This window comes from Rhopalosiphum padi, chromosome 3, assembly GCF_020882245.1.
Source record: "Rhopalosiphum padi isolate XX-2018 chromosome 3, ASM2088224v1, whole genome shotgun sequence".
NCBI classification, from domain to species: Eukaryota; Metazoa; Arthropoda; class Insecta; order Hemiptera; family Aphididae; genus Rhopalosiphum; species Rhopalosiphum padi.
In genome coordinates, this window is record NC_083599.1 from 12613901 (window position 1) to 12633383 (window position 19483).

General features: G+C 24.9%; 1 protein-coding gene across 1 annotated transcript in view; it reads left to right on the forward strand.

Annotated features, from left to right (window-relative positions):
* The first annotated feature begins 4481 nt into the window (after nt 1–4481).
* LOC132927145 (arrestin homolog) overlaps nt 4482–19483 on the forward strand; it is a 39627-nt gene continuing 24625 nt past the window's right edge. The window contains exons 1-5 of the mRNA XM_060991607.1: nt 4482–4658; nt 9407–9600; nt 10843–11021; nt 11902–12043; nt 17349–17506. Of these exons, the coding sequence (XP_060847590.1) occupies nt 4550–4658; nt 9407–9600; nt 10843–11021; nt 11902–12043; nt 17349–17506 (782 nt within the window). The 5' untranslated portion in view covers nt 4482–4549. The remainder of the gene's footprint in view (nt 4659–9406; nt 9601–10842; nt 11022–11901; nt 12044–17348; nt 17507–19483) is intronic.

Genomic DNA, 19483 nt, shown 5'->3' on the forward strand with positions numbered 1-19483 from the left:
ACATTTGTCAAAATCAATGAACGTTCAATTTTTACAACTAACTCTAAGGCTCGAAAATTTAGTAATACAAGGTTCTTTATAAGTAGAGGCCAACTTTACCCCTTTTATATGATTTTAATTCTTAATTAAACAATAAAAAAATATATAAAAAGCCTGTAAGTAGTAAGTTCCTAGTTATTTGAATTTTTTTTAGAATCTGAGTGGAGCGATGAATGTATTGTTTACAATTGCACTTACTTATGTGTTTTTTTTATTTTTATGTCTGAAGAAAATTTTTTTGGTAGAAAAATGCTTTGATCATTGTCCATTGACTTCAACAGAAAATTCTAATAGAAAATGCTGAAAATGTGATCTAGTTAATACTTTGGAAATGTTAAAATTAAAAATGTCTAGTACATTTCAAAATGATCGGGAAAAACAACAACAAAAAATAAAAGTGGGCTTAAAAGTGGTAACCTCTGATGTATATTATAGTTGTCGAGTGGGTCACTATTATGGGTGTGTTAAATTTAAATTAAATAATATATCATTGTATACTAAAAGTGATTCAGAAGGGAGATGGTCTGTCAGTCTATAGTGCCTATACCACTAACTATATTTTATGATATTTTTTTTTGATATAGAGCTATTAAAGTCTTTAATTTTACTTTTAGTCGTTATTATTATTATAATAATATATATTTATTTATTTATTATACCATATTGTATCAACTTATATAACTCAAAATGTAATAACATATTTTTACAGATTCGTAGCATAAAATGTATACTATAAATAGATAATACCTTAAAATAAATAAATAATGTCATTGCACAAAAATTATAATAATAAATTATAATTATATACGTAAAAGTTTTAAATTTAAACGAATAATATTTAATAACATTTTGATATAACAAAATAATTAATATTGTTATTATTATTAAATAAATAATTTCGTCCAAACTTGAAATGTCTTTAAAAAATAATTTCTTTTTTATATTTATTAGATTTTATGATTTAAATATGAATCACTTATGGGGAATTTTTTGTCATTTTGACGAATTTCGTCAATATTCTAACTTTAAATGCATATAAAAAAATTATGTCTATGTACTTTTAATATTTTTACTTAAATATAAAAACAACTTTTATGGCATCTTGTATTAAGTTTTCAAGAATTTGGACTGTATAAAATATTTTTATCGACCTTTATATTATTGAACGTATTATTATAATTTGAAAAGTTAATTTAATAAGATTGTATTATCATGAAAGCTTGCGGGAGCCAATTCGTATGTTACATTGTTATCTGTAGACAACCCGGGAACTAACTCGTAGTCGTCCAAAATAATAAAATCTATTTTGTTTAAAATTGGATTTGCGTAAAAATATCCATTTATTTCCTTAAACCTTTTGTTTGTGTTTACCGATTGTAAAAAAGTAATTATATAGAATTTTTTTATTTCGACCACTAAAGTACCAATTTGATCCAATTCTTTTCCAGAAACAAACCCATTTTTGAAAATCAACAAATTTGTATTGTTCTAAATGGTAATGATAGACAGAAAAAAACCACACAATTTCATTGTAAAATCAATACATTCATTGCTTCGCTCAGAATTTTAAAGAGTGGAAGTAGGTAACCACTTAACTGTGCATTAGGTGTCAAGTGTACATCGTCTGATCGTCATTGAGTAAGTCACTGTGATGTATTATGCATGTTGTACATTTGATTTCAAATCATTATAAATACAAAAAACGATTTTGAGCAAAAACTGCAGATGTCACTACACCAGCCTATATTACTAAGTAATACCTAAGTATATATTAGTATAATATAGACAGTATATACCATGATATATTGATATTGCTTTTATGTAATTTATTTTACTATTCGTATTACGGTAGGTAGGGTGATTTTATTTTTTTTTAATTCCAAAAATGTAACGTTTATTATATTATAGTAGTTAGTGAATAATTTATTTATTTATTTTATATTTTTATTATTACTATAAAGCTTTCATAACGTGATAATAATTTCGTTACAATTAGTTTGATATTATATAACAATAAATAAAAATTAAATTATATTTACATTATACACTAATCTATGCTACAAGCCTACAAATAATAATTTTACAAAACTGTACTCAATGAGATACTATAAAAAAAATATCTAAAGAATATTATACATAATATATATTTATTTATATTTTAAGAATTGAATTTTATTTTAAAAAACAATTTAATTTAGGTATATTTATTAATTAATTTATTTATTATTCATTAACTGTTTCGAAAATATAAAATAGATGGGTCATATTTATCACATGTATAGTTAATTAATCTAAATTTAAATCTATTTTAATTTATCCTTTAAGACAGAGAAAGGCATGAATTTGAAGACGATTACTCGACGATAATATGATTTTATTTTCAAAGTATTAGTAATGTCTTTTATAAACCTTATTAATAGGGAGCAACTTGGTTACGCACATTTGACATTTTTACATGAAAAATTGACGACTCGTTTGCGCACAACGAAACCCGTTGTTAAACACGGTCGACTCGTTTACACACAACATAAATACAGCGTAAACATATATTTTGTATTTTAGATTCTGAACGGAGTGATGAATGTATTGATTTTACAATGATGTGTGTTTTTTTTTATTTATTTATATTTTTTGTCATCACGTTTTGGAGTAGTTATAATGCTTCGATTTTTGACTTCAACCCCTCTTTGAATAGGAAAATTTATCTAGTTGGTACTTTGGGAGGGTCAAAAGTAAAAACTTTCCAGTAGTTTTCAAAAGCGTCGGGAAAAAAATAACGGAAAAACGGGAATTTTTACGCATAACCACTTTTCGACAAAATCGATTTTTTGATTTTGCTGTAACTCAAAAACGAATCATTGTAAATACTTGAAATGTTCACCAAATGTTTATATTAGCGTTATCTATTTACGAATAAATTTTCAAAATATTTTGACCATTTTTAAGTTACTTATAGACAATTGAAATTTTGGACTTTTCTAAGTTTTTTTTCTTAAAATGCCAATAAAAAAAAATTGGCTATCCAAAAAAATCTTTAAAATTTAATACAAGGTTTATTATAAGTTGTATTTATCGTAATAAAAAATAATCAAAATTCGTTTTAGTCACAATTTTTGTTTATAAGCATTTAAAGTTCAAATGTTTACAAAATATATCAAAATCGCGAAAATTTGCAAGGAATTTTGAAGTTGAAAATTCATAAAATTGTTGTAATTTATACTTAGGGTTAAAAAATCCAATACAAGGTTATTCATAAGTTTTCCTTCAAGTAACTGTAAAAAAAAAATTCAGCGTCAATATAGAAAACATTTTATGAGCGTATGAAATTTAATTTTTTACCAAATCGCGTAAAATAACGATATATTACAATTTAAATATAGGTAATAATATAATATATTCAACTAATTATCATTGACTGACAAATCATCTCCGTTCAAAATTCGTTTTTCGTATACAATGGTACCCGTCATTGTATTCAAATTTAACACATCCATTATAGTGACCAGTGACCTACTCTCCATCCCTACTATACAGCAGAGCGATACCCACTTGCCAACTTTTTTTTTAAATTTGGACTTACCTATTATTTAAACCTAAAATATGTGTGCGCGAATAAGTCGTAAAAAATATAAATGTGCGCAAACAAGTCGTACCTTATTAATATTTTCTCGATTAAAAATATTTAATGTACATTTGTTATTTTTTTAAATAAAATATAATTTTTTTATGATTTTATCACGTAATTGTGTTGACAATTATATACATGTATGTATACGTATGTACCTAAGTAGCTATTTACTATGCTCGTTGCTCATAAGTATATTCTATTAATTTATTAATAATGATAAAACAATAAAAAAAAAACGGAATACAAAATATTTTTATTCATTTGCCAACGTTAAATCGTACAATTAATGTAACTTTCTATAAATGTATATGGTTTCAACAACGATCAATGTTGAAATATAAATCAATTTTTTATGATATCTGAAGTTGTGTAACATCTGTGTAGTGGTGTGAAATCCTACAGAATCTTTGTCAGCCTTTTCAGAAGTATGTATATGCAATGTAAGGGTGTATGGAATAATGACACATATATTGTAGTATATATTTAATTAAATATTTATTTAATGTCTGCTGCAGTTGCGCAACTTCCGCAATTCATACAAAAACATAGGCGCGCGTCTGCATCTAATGTGAAACATGCTATATGCTACAAAAACATCATATATATCTACTATTGTACTATATATGTCCAAAAACAGGGTTTCCTTTGACATTGAAAATTAAAATAGTAACGTACCTATAGTTAAGTTTTAAATTTAATTTAATAACAAAAATAGTAGTGTACATGACTTAACAAGCTTAACCCGGCTGTACAGTACAGAGAAACCTTAATAGTGTCGTTTTAAAACACACCTGATCACATTTATTATTTAAAATATTAGTCGCGTTTTAGAAGTCGTTCTATCGTCTTGTGCAATTATTAGTTCTCCGAACATCAGTAATAATGGTGTTGAATTTTAATGTTTTCAAAAAATCTTCACCCGATGGCAAAATAATTCTATACTTGAGCAAACGTAACATTGTTGACCATATAACATTCATCGACCCCGTCGGTATGTATATACATTATACACGTTTCGATGATACTGAATACAGAATGTTTCATCAAGCATGCTGCTCAACCTCCTATCATCCTTTAATAATTAATTTTTAATTTTTAATTAATAAATAAAGACCCTAGGTATTATTAAATATGTAGGTATAGTGTGTATTTAGATTATTTTTACCATTGAAGAAGTATCTTGTGGTGATACAAATTAATTTTTATTCAAATGAAAACCTCTCTTTTTTACTGTAGAATTGTAATACAATTATAAATTTAAATTCAAACTAGTACGGTATTATCTAAATTAGGACATATTACAATTTAAAACCTACTAAAAATAATAGCTCCAAATAATAAATATTGTAAATAAAATATAAGATCGATTTAATATAATATTATTTTAGTATAGATATATTATAATAGTGTGCCAACTTATTAAAAAAGAACATTTTCTTTAAATTCTTTAACGTAAACAAATTAATACTAATTACAATAATTTTTGAAACATCCAAGAACCGAATATCTTCTAAACCTATTATTTATATAGGTATAATATATAGTTATATAATATTATCTATTTCAATAAAAAAGGAAAATTAGGGTGGTTTATTTAATCACACTTAGTCAATTATTTTATTTATAATATTAACCATATTAAGCTATCGAAATTTATCAATAGGCAGACAGGCAGTAGCTGGTATTTGAAATTGGACGGACTTGTAGTTAATATATATAATGCGACCTACCAAACATAGTATTATATAATATAGTAAAACATGATAATATGATTTTTTATTTATTCATATAAGGTACATGCAAAGTTAAATATCAGTAAAAGCATACAGTTTTTTTACATTTAAATATATTTTTTTAAAACAATAAGTAATTCATTATATACATTAATAAATTATTTAAATACAAAACGTTTACGAATTTCAGTTCATATTTTATCAACAAGAATATGATATATTATATAACCTTTTAATTAATTCCTCAATGAGAAATTCATTACAAATTACACAACTTTACGTTAATAAAAAAATTGTACATTAGGATATTTGGTTAATACCTATTGTAACTGGGTGTTCATTATTTAATAAATTTGTACTTTTTTGCAATGCTTCAAGTATATAAAGTCACTCGATTTTATTCATATTACACTTGCCAAGTGAACTAAAACTTAAAAGCATTCAACTTTAGAAGACTGTATAATTATTAATTTTATTAGTTTGAAATTAATAGTATTATTGATCCATCAGTGTATTTTTCTTTACAATTAATTATTCATATATTTATTGAGCTATAAGGTATATTAATTATAGAAGATTTAACTTTTAAATTTAAACGGAATAATAAAACAATATGTATTAAAAAAATAATATGTTTTTTGCACATTTGGATCGTTACACTTTTTGGCTAAAAAGAGTATAGATTGGTACTTTTACAGTAATGGTAATTTATTTCTCAAATTTTCAAATTTAAGTACATTATTCACATTTTAATTAAATGTTATTAATGTAGGATACACATTGAAGACAATTTACTTTTATAATTTTTAAACTTTTTTATACTATTATATAAATAATAATCCGGTTAAAACCACCATACAATTAAGTTTTGAAAATAACTAAATGCAGATTACATCTGAAGTCTGGACAAATCAATGTTTTAATCTTAGTAATTTGATCATTTGTATATGATCAAAATACGAATAAATTGCACATTTTTATTTTAAACAAGCTCTTAATATTGCATTTTAGTCAATTTATACTATAGAATCTATAGTATACTAGTATAAATAAAAGCGAATACTAAATAAATTAAATATGTATTATTTAAATCTAAATTTTATTAAGGGCGTCATGAGCAAACTTCAGTTCTAAAAGGGCGCCACGAGTAGGAAAAGTTTGGGAACCTCTGCTATAGATTGAAATTGAATACGTGGTTACACTTAAGAATGGACTCGTGTAGATATTACTCTTATTAATAAGTAAATAGCTAAAACAGTGAAATATTATTAACAAATGTATGTACAAAAATCAGATTATGTTTAATCATTTCAATTTATATTTTGTTTCTTATTAAATAAGTAGAATTATATTATATGATAAGTATTACAATAAAACAAAAATAAATATTATAACATTAAAAATTATGTGTTATTTTCAATGTACGTTTGTATAATGTATTTACTAAAAATGTTTGATGCAGTTATTGAAATACATACAGTTTATTGAGTATTGCATTATTACGGGGATAGAATTGTAAAAACGATTCAAGAATAAAAAATCTTTCTCTTCACACTATTACAACTTTACTATCTAGGTAAAAATATTGATAATGTTAAAGAGATTTAAATTTCCACACATAATTAATGATTTATAGACATATTATAATTTTTAACGAATGTTAACAATATATTCATTTTCTCCGTTCATAATTTTATGAAATTTTTAATTTTAATTTCTAATTTCTTACTAAATTATCTTTATAAAATAGAAACACTGAATATAATATGACTTCTAAAAATTACAATTTTAATAAATATTTGATTGATACCAGAATAGGTCATTGTTTTTATAATTAAAAAATTATTGTATAATTTCTATATGTATACTTGGTGTTAGGCATAGATAATAGTTGTCTAAATAAAATCATCTATATATAATGGTTAGACAATAGTATTTATTAAATAAATAAAAAATTTAAATTTAAAAAGTGTGTATACATTGATATTTTATTCTTTTTATTACATAATTTATATAATAAATAAGTAGGTACCAACATTAAACAAAAATATTAAAATTACATAACTACTCAGTACTCATTAAAAAAAACTTACACACATATTTAATAAACAAAATAAACCACACAACATAAAATATATTTTTAATACTATAATGTGATTTACTTCATCCTTGTAAACCTAATCGATACCTCGTATAAAAAGACCAAAATTATGTTAACTTTATTCAAATTCTACTCTATTTAAAATTTACACAGATACCAGTTTTTATTGGTGATGATCAGAAAACGCTCGACTGTTAGCCCCACCGCGAATTACCCCCTACTATAAACCAGAATATATGTATTATATTGTTATATAATTTTTAGGATAAAAAAAATTAGACAATTCAGTAAATAATAAAATTATCTAGATAACTTTAAAATATATTCCGTTTTTAATTTTTTTTTATCTACAAATTAAATAAAAACTGAATCTTTTTAAAATTAACTAGAAAAACGTAATTAAATAATTCCGAATACTGTTTAATGTTTATATTATGTATCAATACTTTAAACTTTAGTAAAATGTATTAAATAATATTTTTAAAATCGTTACTGATAAATTCTGTTGAATAACATTTTAAAGTGTTAGCTATACTATTTACTAAGCCTTATGAACTATGAAATTACTATTACACTTAGTAACCAAGTACCACATCGCGATGAATTATCGTATAAATTATAATAATTGATTGTCAAACTACCCTACAACGTCTGTTTATTATTCACGTTCCGTTCTTTTATTTAATACCTATCTATATGTCAGAGATTAAATTATGATAAATGTTTATTATTTAATAAATATTCATGTATAAATAATAGTTCTTAATAGTTGTACACACTTGTACATAATTAAAATTAAAAAATAATGATCGATAATATGGGTACCTTCTACCTAGCCTAATTTACATGATAACAATGCATTTCAAGCTTCACTTTGAAACTGCAGAATTGTAGAATACATGTAATTAAAATTTATATTTTAGTTTATAGACAGTGGTAAATTTGTAATTGTAAACAACTAAAAATATATTTTTTAATTATACGTCATTTTTAAAGTAAATTTTAATAAAAATAATAATAAAACTACAGTAAATATTTAATTGACAATAACTTAAATACCTAATTATGTACAAAATTAGAATATTATAGAAATGTAAAATTGAATATTTGTTTCTAATTGTAATTTGTATCTCTGTTTTCAACCATAAAATTATTTTAATCATAATTATTTTTTTTAAATATATAAATACCTATAGGTAGGTGGGTATACTAATATAAAAAATATATTTTTATAATATATAATACTGTATTATGTATTAAATTGTATTATTTTAAATTTACATGGATAAGACATTATATATTATATACAGTGTGATCCCTTTTAAAGGTAACACTACATTATTCTGTCTAGTGACGTCGAATTGATATGCGGTTTTCGAGAGGAGATAGGGAATGCCTAAATACACATTTTTTGATAGTTTTCAAATGTTTAACTCTTTTATTGTGCGCATGCGCAACTTGCATTATTTTAAACAACAAAACTTACTTTTATCAAGAGATTTGGACAGATCAACATTTTTTAAGTCAATTTGGTTCTTTTTACCATAGCTCTAAAATCAAAATTGACTAAATGACAACGAGTAAAAGTTTCAATTAAAATTATTGAATTTTTCAACAATTATCTTAGAATTTTATGAATTGTCATGCAATTTTAAGTATTCAAATAATTTAAATTTAATTTTGAGCAATATACTTAGCAGTATATTATTTGCTTACTGTATAAACGTTAAATATTCAAATTTAGATTCATCCGTTTTGATTTTATTAAATAAATATTTTAATTTAATACCTAATACTATTTAAACAGGCTTTATATTAAAATATAAATAAATATATCTACATCAATATACAAACATATATTTTACATTTTACATACTATATACAATAAAATGTAATTTTTCTTAGATGGCGTTGTCATGTTGGACAATTCTTATTTGAAAAGCGGCAAAATATTTGGTCAAATAGTATGCAGCTTTCGGTACGGTCGGAAAGAGGATGAAGTGATGGGATTGCGTTTTCAAAAAGACATGTACTTGGCATCGGCACAAATATATCCTCCTCTTGATACCGAAAACCCAGTCAAGTTGACCAAAATTCAGGTAAATATATCCTTTTTTGAAAATATTTTTAATAACAGAATATAATGCTAGCATAAAATTTTTAAATTTTTCGATTTCACAATATTTTATATAATATGGTACCTACCTACCTATTGAGATATTAATAGAGGGTATATTGATATCATTTAATATAACTAATGTAAGCGTTTTTTAACTTTTTATATCAGATTCAAATCAATGTCAATATGTCTTAATAAATTTTTAATAACAATATTTCAATAACATACCTATTTATAAAAATTAATATATAGAACGTTTTTTTAGTTTTTTTGTTTATATAATTTTTGATTAAAAATATTTGCCTGGTAGATATGCTTGAAAATTTAATACGAAACTCCTCAAAATTTGTTTATTTATTATTTCAAAACTATTGAAAATCTATGGTTACAATACATTTTTATAACCGTTTAAATTTATTATTTTGACAAAATCGCGAAAATTAATTATTCATTTTGTAGTTAGAAATTCATAAAAAATATTGTTTCTAATACCTAAGATTTAAAAATTTAATGCAAGGTTTTTTATTAGTTATTAAAACTATAAATGAAAAAAAATTCTACCAAAAAGCTTTTTTATGAGTTTTCCAAGTTCAAAAGACCTCTAATAGCTGTGTCAAAAAAAATATATCATGAAATATACTTAGTAATTTAGACTGATTAATTGTTTTCGCTCAAGATTATTTTTCGTATACAATGACATATCATATAGAATTAAAATTTAACAGACCTATAATAATGATCCACTCAACATCTAATGTACAGCAAAGTAGTACCCACTTTTTGTTTCAGAAACCGAAGATTGGTTAAATGATAATTGATGTTTCCCTCCGTTGTTCTCTGTCAATTATATTTTTTTTTAGCTCCTTAAATATTCTAGTTTATTCGGCCAGTATCTTTCATCGCTTACTTCATGATAAGCCTGCCACTCCCAGGTTTACTTCAATTTTTCCCTCTATTATCATAGTTATCTAAAGACTATTTCTTATTAAATATATGATCCATGATTTTCTTCTCAATATCAGTGTATTCCTTATCGATTTTTAAGTATTCATTTTTATAAAAACATTTTTTACCTTTTCGATCCATGAAATATTTAACGTTCTTGGTACACACTTACCAGTTACCTACATTATTTTATAATTATAATACCTTATAAAAATATCTTTATATAGTATTAGATTTTATATGATGTAAATGACTAATTTTTATTGATTTTTTGTAGGATTGTTTAATATCTAAATTAGGGAGTAATGCCACGCCGTTTCGTTTTAAAATTCCTGAGAATGCACCTGCGTCGGTAGTTTTGCAAGATGGGACAACGAATTTAGCTGATGCATGTGGTGTCCAGTACTATGTGAAAATATTTGCTGGTGAATCTGAAACTGATCACAACCGTTCAAAGTAATAATCTACATTTTTTAGTTTAAATATTTTATTAGTTTTTTTTTCATATTCTATACATGATATATATTATTTTTTAATATTATTAACGATTGTTTTTGTTTAACTAATATAAAATATAATTTTTAAATTGATAGTAAAAGAACTAGGTACCTCAAAAATAATTATTTGTATTCGATTATATTTTAAAGTGTATAAAGGTTGTCTTTTTGGTAGAAAATTCATTAGTTTAATACGTATATCAACCTTTTAATCAAATGAGAAATATATGTGGTATTAAACTATTAAATAGTACAGTTCAACGGAAATACAATTGTAGCAGCTATACGTACTGCAAGTTTATTAACACAAAATTATTTTTTCCCCTAAGAATATAAAATTAATATTACACACATTTTATATTATAAAAAGACAACGTAATCGGTAAACCAATCGTTTTTAATATTTTATATTATTTAAAAGGAAAATTAACATTAATATTATTCGTCTACGCTAATATTTCTTTTAATTGCATTGCACTTATGCGAGCAATTAATAGGAAACGTATTTCCTACTACAGATAAACTTATTAAAGTAGAAAATTGAAAAGTTTTCTACATAAACTTATACTTACTGCACAGATTGTGGAGGTTATATGTATGAATAATTTAAATAATGATTATGAGTTGGTACTGAGAGTAAAGATTTTATAAAACAGTTGTAAATAATAATGATCATAATAGTGTGTTAAATAAACGTCGACGGAAAACACGTCGGTGTAAGATATATATTTTGATACGCGACTGTTTATTTCGTTGACGACCTTCGCCGATTTAAATGAGGTCGAAACGTGTTGGAGAAACAGTTGTGGTTTTATTTTTATTTTATTTTTTCACTGTAGGAGTTTCGTGGCGATGCGTATCCGTAAAATCCAGTTTGCTCCGGTCATGCGTCCCTTAAGTAGACATCCTTGCACTATCGTCCGCAAAGACTTCATGTTCAGTCCCGGCCAACTGGAATTGGAAGCTGTACTCGACAAACAGGTATGCGTACGCATGCCGTTAGGCTTACTATTACAATAATAACAATGCTTAATTATATATTTATATAATTATATGTAACTATGTAAGTAATAACAAAATCACGTGTACCTAAATACACGGGATAGCAAAATAATTTTTATATTGTAAAATAATAATATTATTATGAATGAACTCAGTGTTTGTATAATGTACATGGTCGTATACAATCGGTAACGGGGGTGGGGGGGTCATCATCACTATTTCTTTATATATATTTTAAAAATAAAATAATATTTTATAAAATATTACATCTGCAGACAACCAGAATTACTATAATATGTGTTTCTTCTAATCAAGAAAAAATAATGAGCCTATGGGTTGTCACTTGGTCTTTGTCTTAAATTGTATTTGAATTTAATTAATATATTCATAAACCATTATGTATATTTAAATTACATTTACTTATTTATTTGAATTTATTTATTATAATTGAATAAAGTTCATTTTTTAAAAAAATATTTACAGTAAAATAACTAAATGGTTTGATTAAAATTCGTTATTTTTCGTTTAAACATTATAAATATAATATTTTTGTCAAAATTTAAACTTTTAAAGTGTATGACAATTTTTTTGGTAGAAAAAATGCTTTGATCATTGTCCATTGATTTCGACAGAAATTTCTAATAGAAAATTCTGAAATTGTGATCTAGTTAATACTTTTGGAAGGTTGAAATTTAAAATGTCCAGTACATTTCAAAATGATCGAGAAAAACAACAACAAAAAATAAAGGTAGGCGAATGGTAACCACTCTGATGTACATTATAGTTGTCGAATAGATCACTATTATGGGCGTGTTAAATTTAAATTCGATGATATATTATCATTGTATACTATAAACGATCCAGAGGGGTCTGTCAGTCTATACCACTAAGTATATTTCATAATATGTTTTTTTGAAGCTATTAAAGTAATTTATTTTACTTATAGTATTACGGTAGATCGATATTATTATTATAATAAAATATATTTACCTATACCATATTGTATCAACTTATACAACTCAAAATGTAATAATACATTTCTGTAAGTGTTTGTGTTTTTGTCGAATTTTGTTTAATTTAAACTTCAGATGCTTATAAAAAAATTTGACTACATTTTCAACGTATTTCAAACAAACTACTTTAAAATAACTTGTGAGGAATTCTGTATTATATTTTTAAGCTTTTCGACTAAGAAATAAAAACAATATCAATATAAATTTAAAAAAAGTTGAAATTTATATCAATAAATAGCTCAAAAAAAGCCAAAATATTTTTAAAATGTTTCATGTCTAGAAAATGCTAACATAAATAAATATTTAGTGTGAATTTCATGTCTCACAATACCATGTCTTACGATAATTTGTTTTTAAATTACAACAAAAGGAGCTCATTATCATTTATTTTCAATGAAATCGTACAAAATTAAATACAAATAATAGCGATTAGTACACCGTAACAGAATAAAATCGACTTAACACAATTCATAATTAACGTAAAACGATAACTGAAATTTTATATTTCATTATTTTATTATAATTCTATTATTAATTATTTCAACAGTCAACACTCTTTATATTTAAATGTGTAAATGTGTTAACATTTTTTAAAAGAATTTTTTTTTAATAATAATTCACAGATAAAATTTGCTTTGTCTTTTATATTGTTTTCATAGTTTAAAATCATTATTTGTTAAAATTACAACGTAACATTTTTATTTCTTATTCCAAAATCGTATGTATTATTAATATATAATTTTGTCAACTTTGAACAAGTAGGAAAAAGTTAGGTACCTAACTTTCAATAAATTAAAGATAGAAAACGGATTTTAATTTAATTATATTTTTTTATTATATATTTATATTTTAAACAATTGATAAAAATTAATTTAATAAATATCTGAATTAATTATTACTATTTTCACTTCGTGTATTTTTAGATATTTGGGTGAAAATACATTTTTTTTTTAATATATCATAATAGTTTTGGAAATATTAGGGATATCTTACATCTTTTCTAAATTATTTTAATTAAATTTTATATAAAGACTGTTTAAACTATCTTATAAGCACAAGTTTCTATGGTTTTGACGATAAGTGATAACAACGGTTATAACGACGGCTTTATCTAGATGTAATTTAATGATCATTTATCGTCGTTGCCACTTGCCGCACATTTCGTTTCAGTTTACCGTCGACAACTCATATATCGATCAAAACAATATTATTCACGTCATCGCTATTTTTGTTTTTACTTTAACAGTCGAATTCGTGTTGTTTTTGGTTTATTTTTGTTAATCTTTCCAATTTAAAGTTGGTTTTTCAAGACCATTTAATAACAAGACCGTTGGTACTTGAACTAATTTCCAAATGAACCGTTTAAAAGCGACGAAAAAGTTCTTATTGCAAATGTTATAAAAAAACCTCACAAAATACATTTCAAGTTTACACCTTTTGATACAGTTAAAATTAAGTATACCACAATGACGTCGGTTAACGTGGAACATTCATTCAGTCAATAAAAAAAAACATTCCACGGCCAAATCGTCATTTACGTATTTAACTTTTCAAATATTAGAGAATATGTAATTTCCATTGTTTTAATATTGAATAATAAAGATAATATTATATAAATATTTAAATTCTGAGCGGAGCGATAAATATTTTATACTGATTTTATATTGATGATGAGTGTTTTTTTACGTGTCTGTACACACTACACATGATAAGTACGAATAGTCCATAAAATTTTCGAATTTCAATTTAGAGGGTGGTATAGGAAATTGGATCTAATTTTTATATGACACAGGTTATACTTAAAAATTCCCAGTTTTTTTTTATAATTGAGAAAAACAAATAAAGCATTAAGGGAAAATAGGAATTTTCATAATAAACCAGTTTTTGACTAAATATTCTTATTTATTTTGTTGTGAATCAAAAACAAATAACTGCAGAAACATGAAATTTTCACCAACTGTTTATATTTACCTATTCTATACATGGTATAATTTTCAAAACTTACTTTGAGTTTTTCAAGCTAAATATAGACAACTGAAACTTTAGATTTTTTTAATGTTAATAAAAAATATTCGATGGGTCAAAATACTTGAATATTTAATACAATACCTCACATAAGATATTCTTATATCTGTAAAAAATCATTAAAAATATAAAGACACAATTTTTTTTGTATGTACCTATTTGAAGTTCAATTTTTTTAAATTTTTTTTAAAACTACAAGTATTTTGTAGTAAAAACGTTATAAAAATCTTTAATTTTTACAACTAAAGTTTGAAAATAAAATATAATATAATATTCCTCATAAGTCATAATTATAACATTTATTATTGGAACTAAAAATCCAAAAAATATACACAATTATTCTTTATAGGCATTTAAAGAAGTAAAAATTTTAACAAAATCATATCGTATTTTACAGTAAATATAGGTCCTCGTAAAAAAATGAAATTTTTACCACGAAGGATAAACTTTTTAATTGGTAAAAAATAGCAAAATCAAAATATTTAAAAATAGAGCGGTTAAGTTTATTGCTAAAGGATGTTTGGGGAGAGGGGTGATTAGCACACACTCGACGAATCATTGTATACATAATAACGTAGATTTTTTACACTGAGCACGTTCTCGCCCTTCAGCATACCCGTTCTATAAAATACGCGCATAATAGACCGATAGCCGTAAAGATTGTATTGGCGCTAATAGTATACCGGAACGGCGGCACAAACATAGGTAATAAAACGCGCGTACACAAAATAGTACCTAACAATAATAATAATATTTAGTGTAATGTTGTATACGTATATACAATATACAACCACACGTAGATGCGTACCACCGTTGCATACTTCATCATTAAAATATTGCATTAGGTATATGTTCGCACGGGAAAACGTATTAATATTATTGTGTTATGATATTCGTGCGACGTTAGGTACCACCGCGGTGTAAGAGAAAACTCGAACAAACAGCTATTAACGTCGGTTTATAATTGGTTCATTGTGCGAGTTCAGATATTATAGGTATTATAGCTGTTCCGTTCGGCGACAGATATATTATTATAATTATTATATGATGATGACGCTCTATAGGCACTTTATGTTGTTTTTATCGTTGTCGTTGTTTTCTTCGTTGCTGTTATTCCTGTAACAATATCGTTGTCGTTGCAGTATATAGGTTACATATTTTTGTGTTCGAGGTTTTAGGTTTTCACATGCCATTATACTGAACACATTATGCATTTTTATAAGAGTAAAAAGTGTTGACAATTCATTCAATACAAAGCTTACAGGAAAACATTTTATTTTTTTTTACATTTTAGAATATTATTTCAAGGACATAGGCGTAAGGCGATTAAATATATTAGAGGGTCTGGAGCCCCACTTTAAATTTTCAACGTATCATTTCGTATGGGCTTTGCTCTAGTGCTCCAAGTTGTTCAATGTGAGAATGTGACTCCCGTTAACTTTGATACACTTTACAATTCGATGATGTAATGAACTCCACATTTTTCAACAAATTTGGTGTTTGACAAATGATATCATCAGTTCATCATTTTTCCAAAAACTGGAATTTTGGTAAAATTAGACAAATAGTTAATTTCTTTTATCGCTAAACATTACGGATTAAAGTTACCATATTTTATTTTTTAAATACACCTAAAACACATAACATAATGTCATAATGTATTGCAATAAATTAGGTACTTTAAAGCTGTTAACCCTAATTTTATTATTATTTCATAATTTTTATTAGTTGACAATGTAAAACAACGTGTTAATTATTTATCTATGTTAAATCACAACATATAACTATCACCATTGTTTATCTTGTAGTTTTCTCATTTACAATTTAAACTGAAGTTTAAATCACCCATCATCCACGCACAATACTGGACTATTTACTCAACATCGTATTATATAAATATATTACACATTGCAACTGCAGCTATGCGTTTTATACTTTTATATATATATTGGGAATACATTTAATCGATGTCAAATAACCAACCCTTGTATTTGAAAAATTATATTTCTGCATATCACAATGTGATTAGTCGCAACCCAAGTGGTCAAGCGTTTAAACTGCTTAGTTTTTTTTTTTATAATAGCCAATAGGTATACTTATGCTATAACTTATCACTATTTATATAATAAATATGAAATTATAATGTAGGAATTAAGTTCGTTCAATTACGTTCAAATGGAATATGTACCTATAACATATTATAACAATTTATTATATTTATATATTTTTGTTGCGTTTTAATTCAGGTTTACACGCATGGTGAAAACGTTCAAGTGACGTTATGTATACGAAATAGTAGCAACAAAATGGTGAAAAAAATCAAAGTGCTAATACAACAGATCGTGGATATTGTTATTTTCCAAAATGGACAATGTAGAACCACATTAGCCTCTGTCGAAACTCAGTGAGTGAACTGTTATTTATTAGTTTATAGCTATAGAGACTACTGACTAGAGTATAGACTATTGCTGAGTTGTATAGATAGAATTTATTAATTTAATGACTCTTTTAAATTTAAAAGACTAATCATGGGCCACTAAGTTATGTTAAAAGGACCGTTACTTGCTCACTATCGATTCATTCAATGTATAATGATTGCTTATAAGCAACACGGCATAATAGTTATTATTCCATTTTTAAATGTGTATTTCGTGAATAATATTAAATACGTAATAAGTATATATAATAAAAATCACTATACTTCTATGCCTAAAGGATACGAAAAAGAAAAATATCATCATTTTTATTTATAAAAACATATTATATAGATTATAAAAATCATTTATAAACATAATATTATTATTGATTTAATAATCATAAACTAAATACTAATATCGTATGTATTTTAATCACACAATGCTTAAATAGCTTAACATATTTTTTTTGTCCATTATTGTTGTAATATAAATCACAAATAAGAGCTACTGTCTTAAGTAAGACATTAATTATATTACAAGTTACAATATACCATAAAATATTATTTATAATGTTATGACTGTTGTTTCTTCCAATGTGGCATTGTGTGATGTTCGTATCAGACTATAGAACATAATTCTTTCTATTTCCACATTGAGTCGTTTATATTTTATATGTATGTTTCCTAACACATAAATTAATCGTATTTATTTTGTCGGCCCAAACATTGAGGATTTGGAGAAAAATTATTTTATTTATTTTTTATTGGACACTTTGAATTATGTCTGATCTACAATACAAATAACATATAATTTCCATTGCGTGCGTATGCAATGCGATTAACGGACAACGTTTATCATTACATCGCTTATTAAATATTAATTCGATATTATGACAACTGTAAAAAGTGGCCTATGGTTTTATCTCATGGAGATAATATTAAAGTTATACCGTAAATTCATGGCCATCGCTCATAACATATAAACAACATTGGGCTCATTGGAGTAACGATCTGCAGTTTATCACGAACAGAGCCAAATTTGTTATTGTTTTGTTAATATTTTGAATAATACGTTTTGTGTTGTATTATCTAGTGCACTTTTTCATTCATATGTCAACTTTTTAAAACGTTATATGTTATATTATGCAATAATTGAATAATACATTATAGGCACATGATAGCCAATTCACAATAATGTTAAGTCAATAATTAAAACTTATATAGTTATTCAGGAGCGTTCCTAAACATTTTTTCGAGAGGAAGAGTCAATATTTTTACTAACACGTATTTCAAATGCATTTATTTCACTAGATAATAATTTTGGCGTGTACCTACCAATACAATAATCACACAATAAATATATTATTCAATAGTAATATTAAAAAAAAAACACCCTCCCCCCTCTTCCAGACATGCAACCGTAGGTATTACTATATAGGTAATTATATGTAATTATTAATATATATTTCAAGGTATTGGTAATTATTATCAATTTCATCATAACAGAAATAATGAAGTAATATGACAATAATCTTGTATGGTTTCTTGTTGAATTCGTTAAAAATTTGTTAACAAAAAATTTTCAATTTGGTTCCCAACTCTAATACTTATTATAGCTATAAGAATATTTTTCTACAAATTAAACTTGATTGTTTCGTGTCATACATGCACCTATCACTCGTAGTTAACTAGTTGAATTACAAAAAAATGAAAAATATAAATAATAAATATTAGTGATGGGTCAAACTGTTAGAATCTCAAACCGAACCGGATCAAACCCTTGATGTTCGGTTCGGTTCGAAATTCGAACTCGACATGAACCGAACCGAACTATCAAGCATCTTTTACTGTTCGAAAATCGAACTTGAAAATATTTGTCGAACCAGACATACTGGCCACGATAGTTCAATGGTCAAATAATTATAAAATTCTACAAAAGTTTTTTAAAAAAAATACAAATTGATA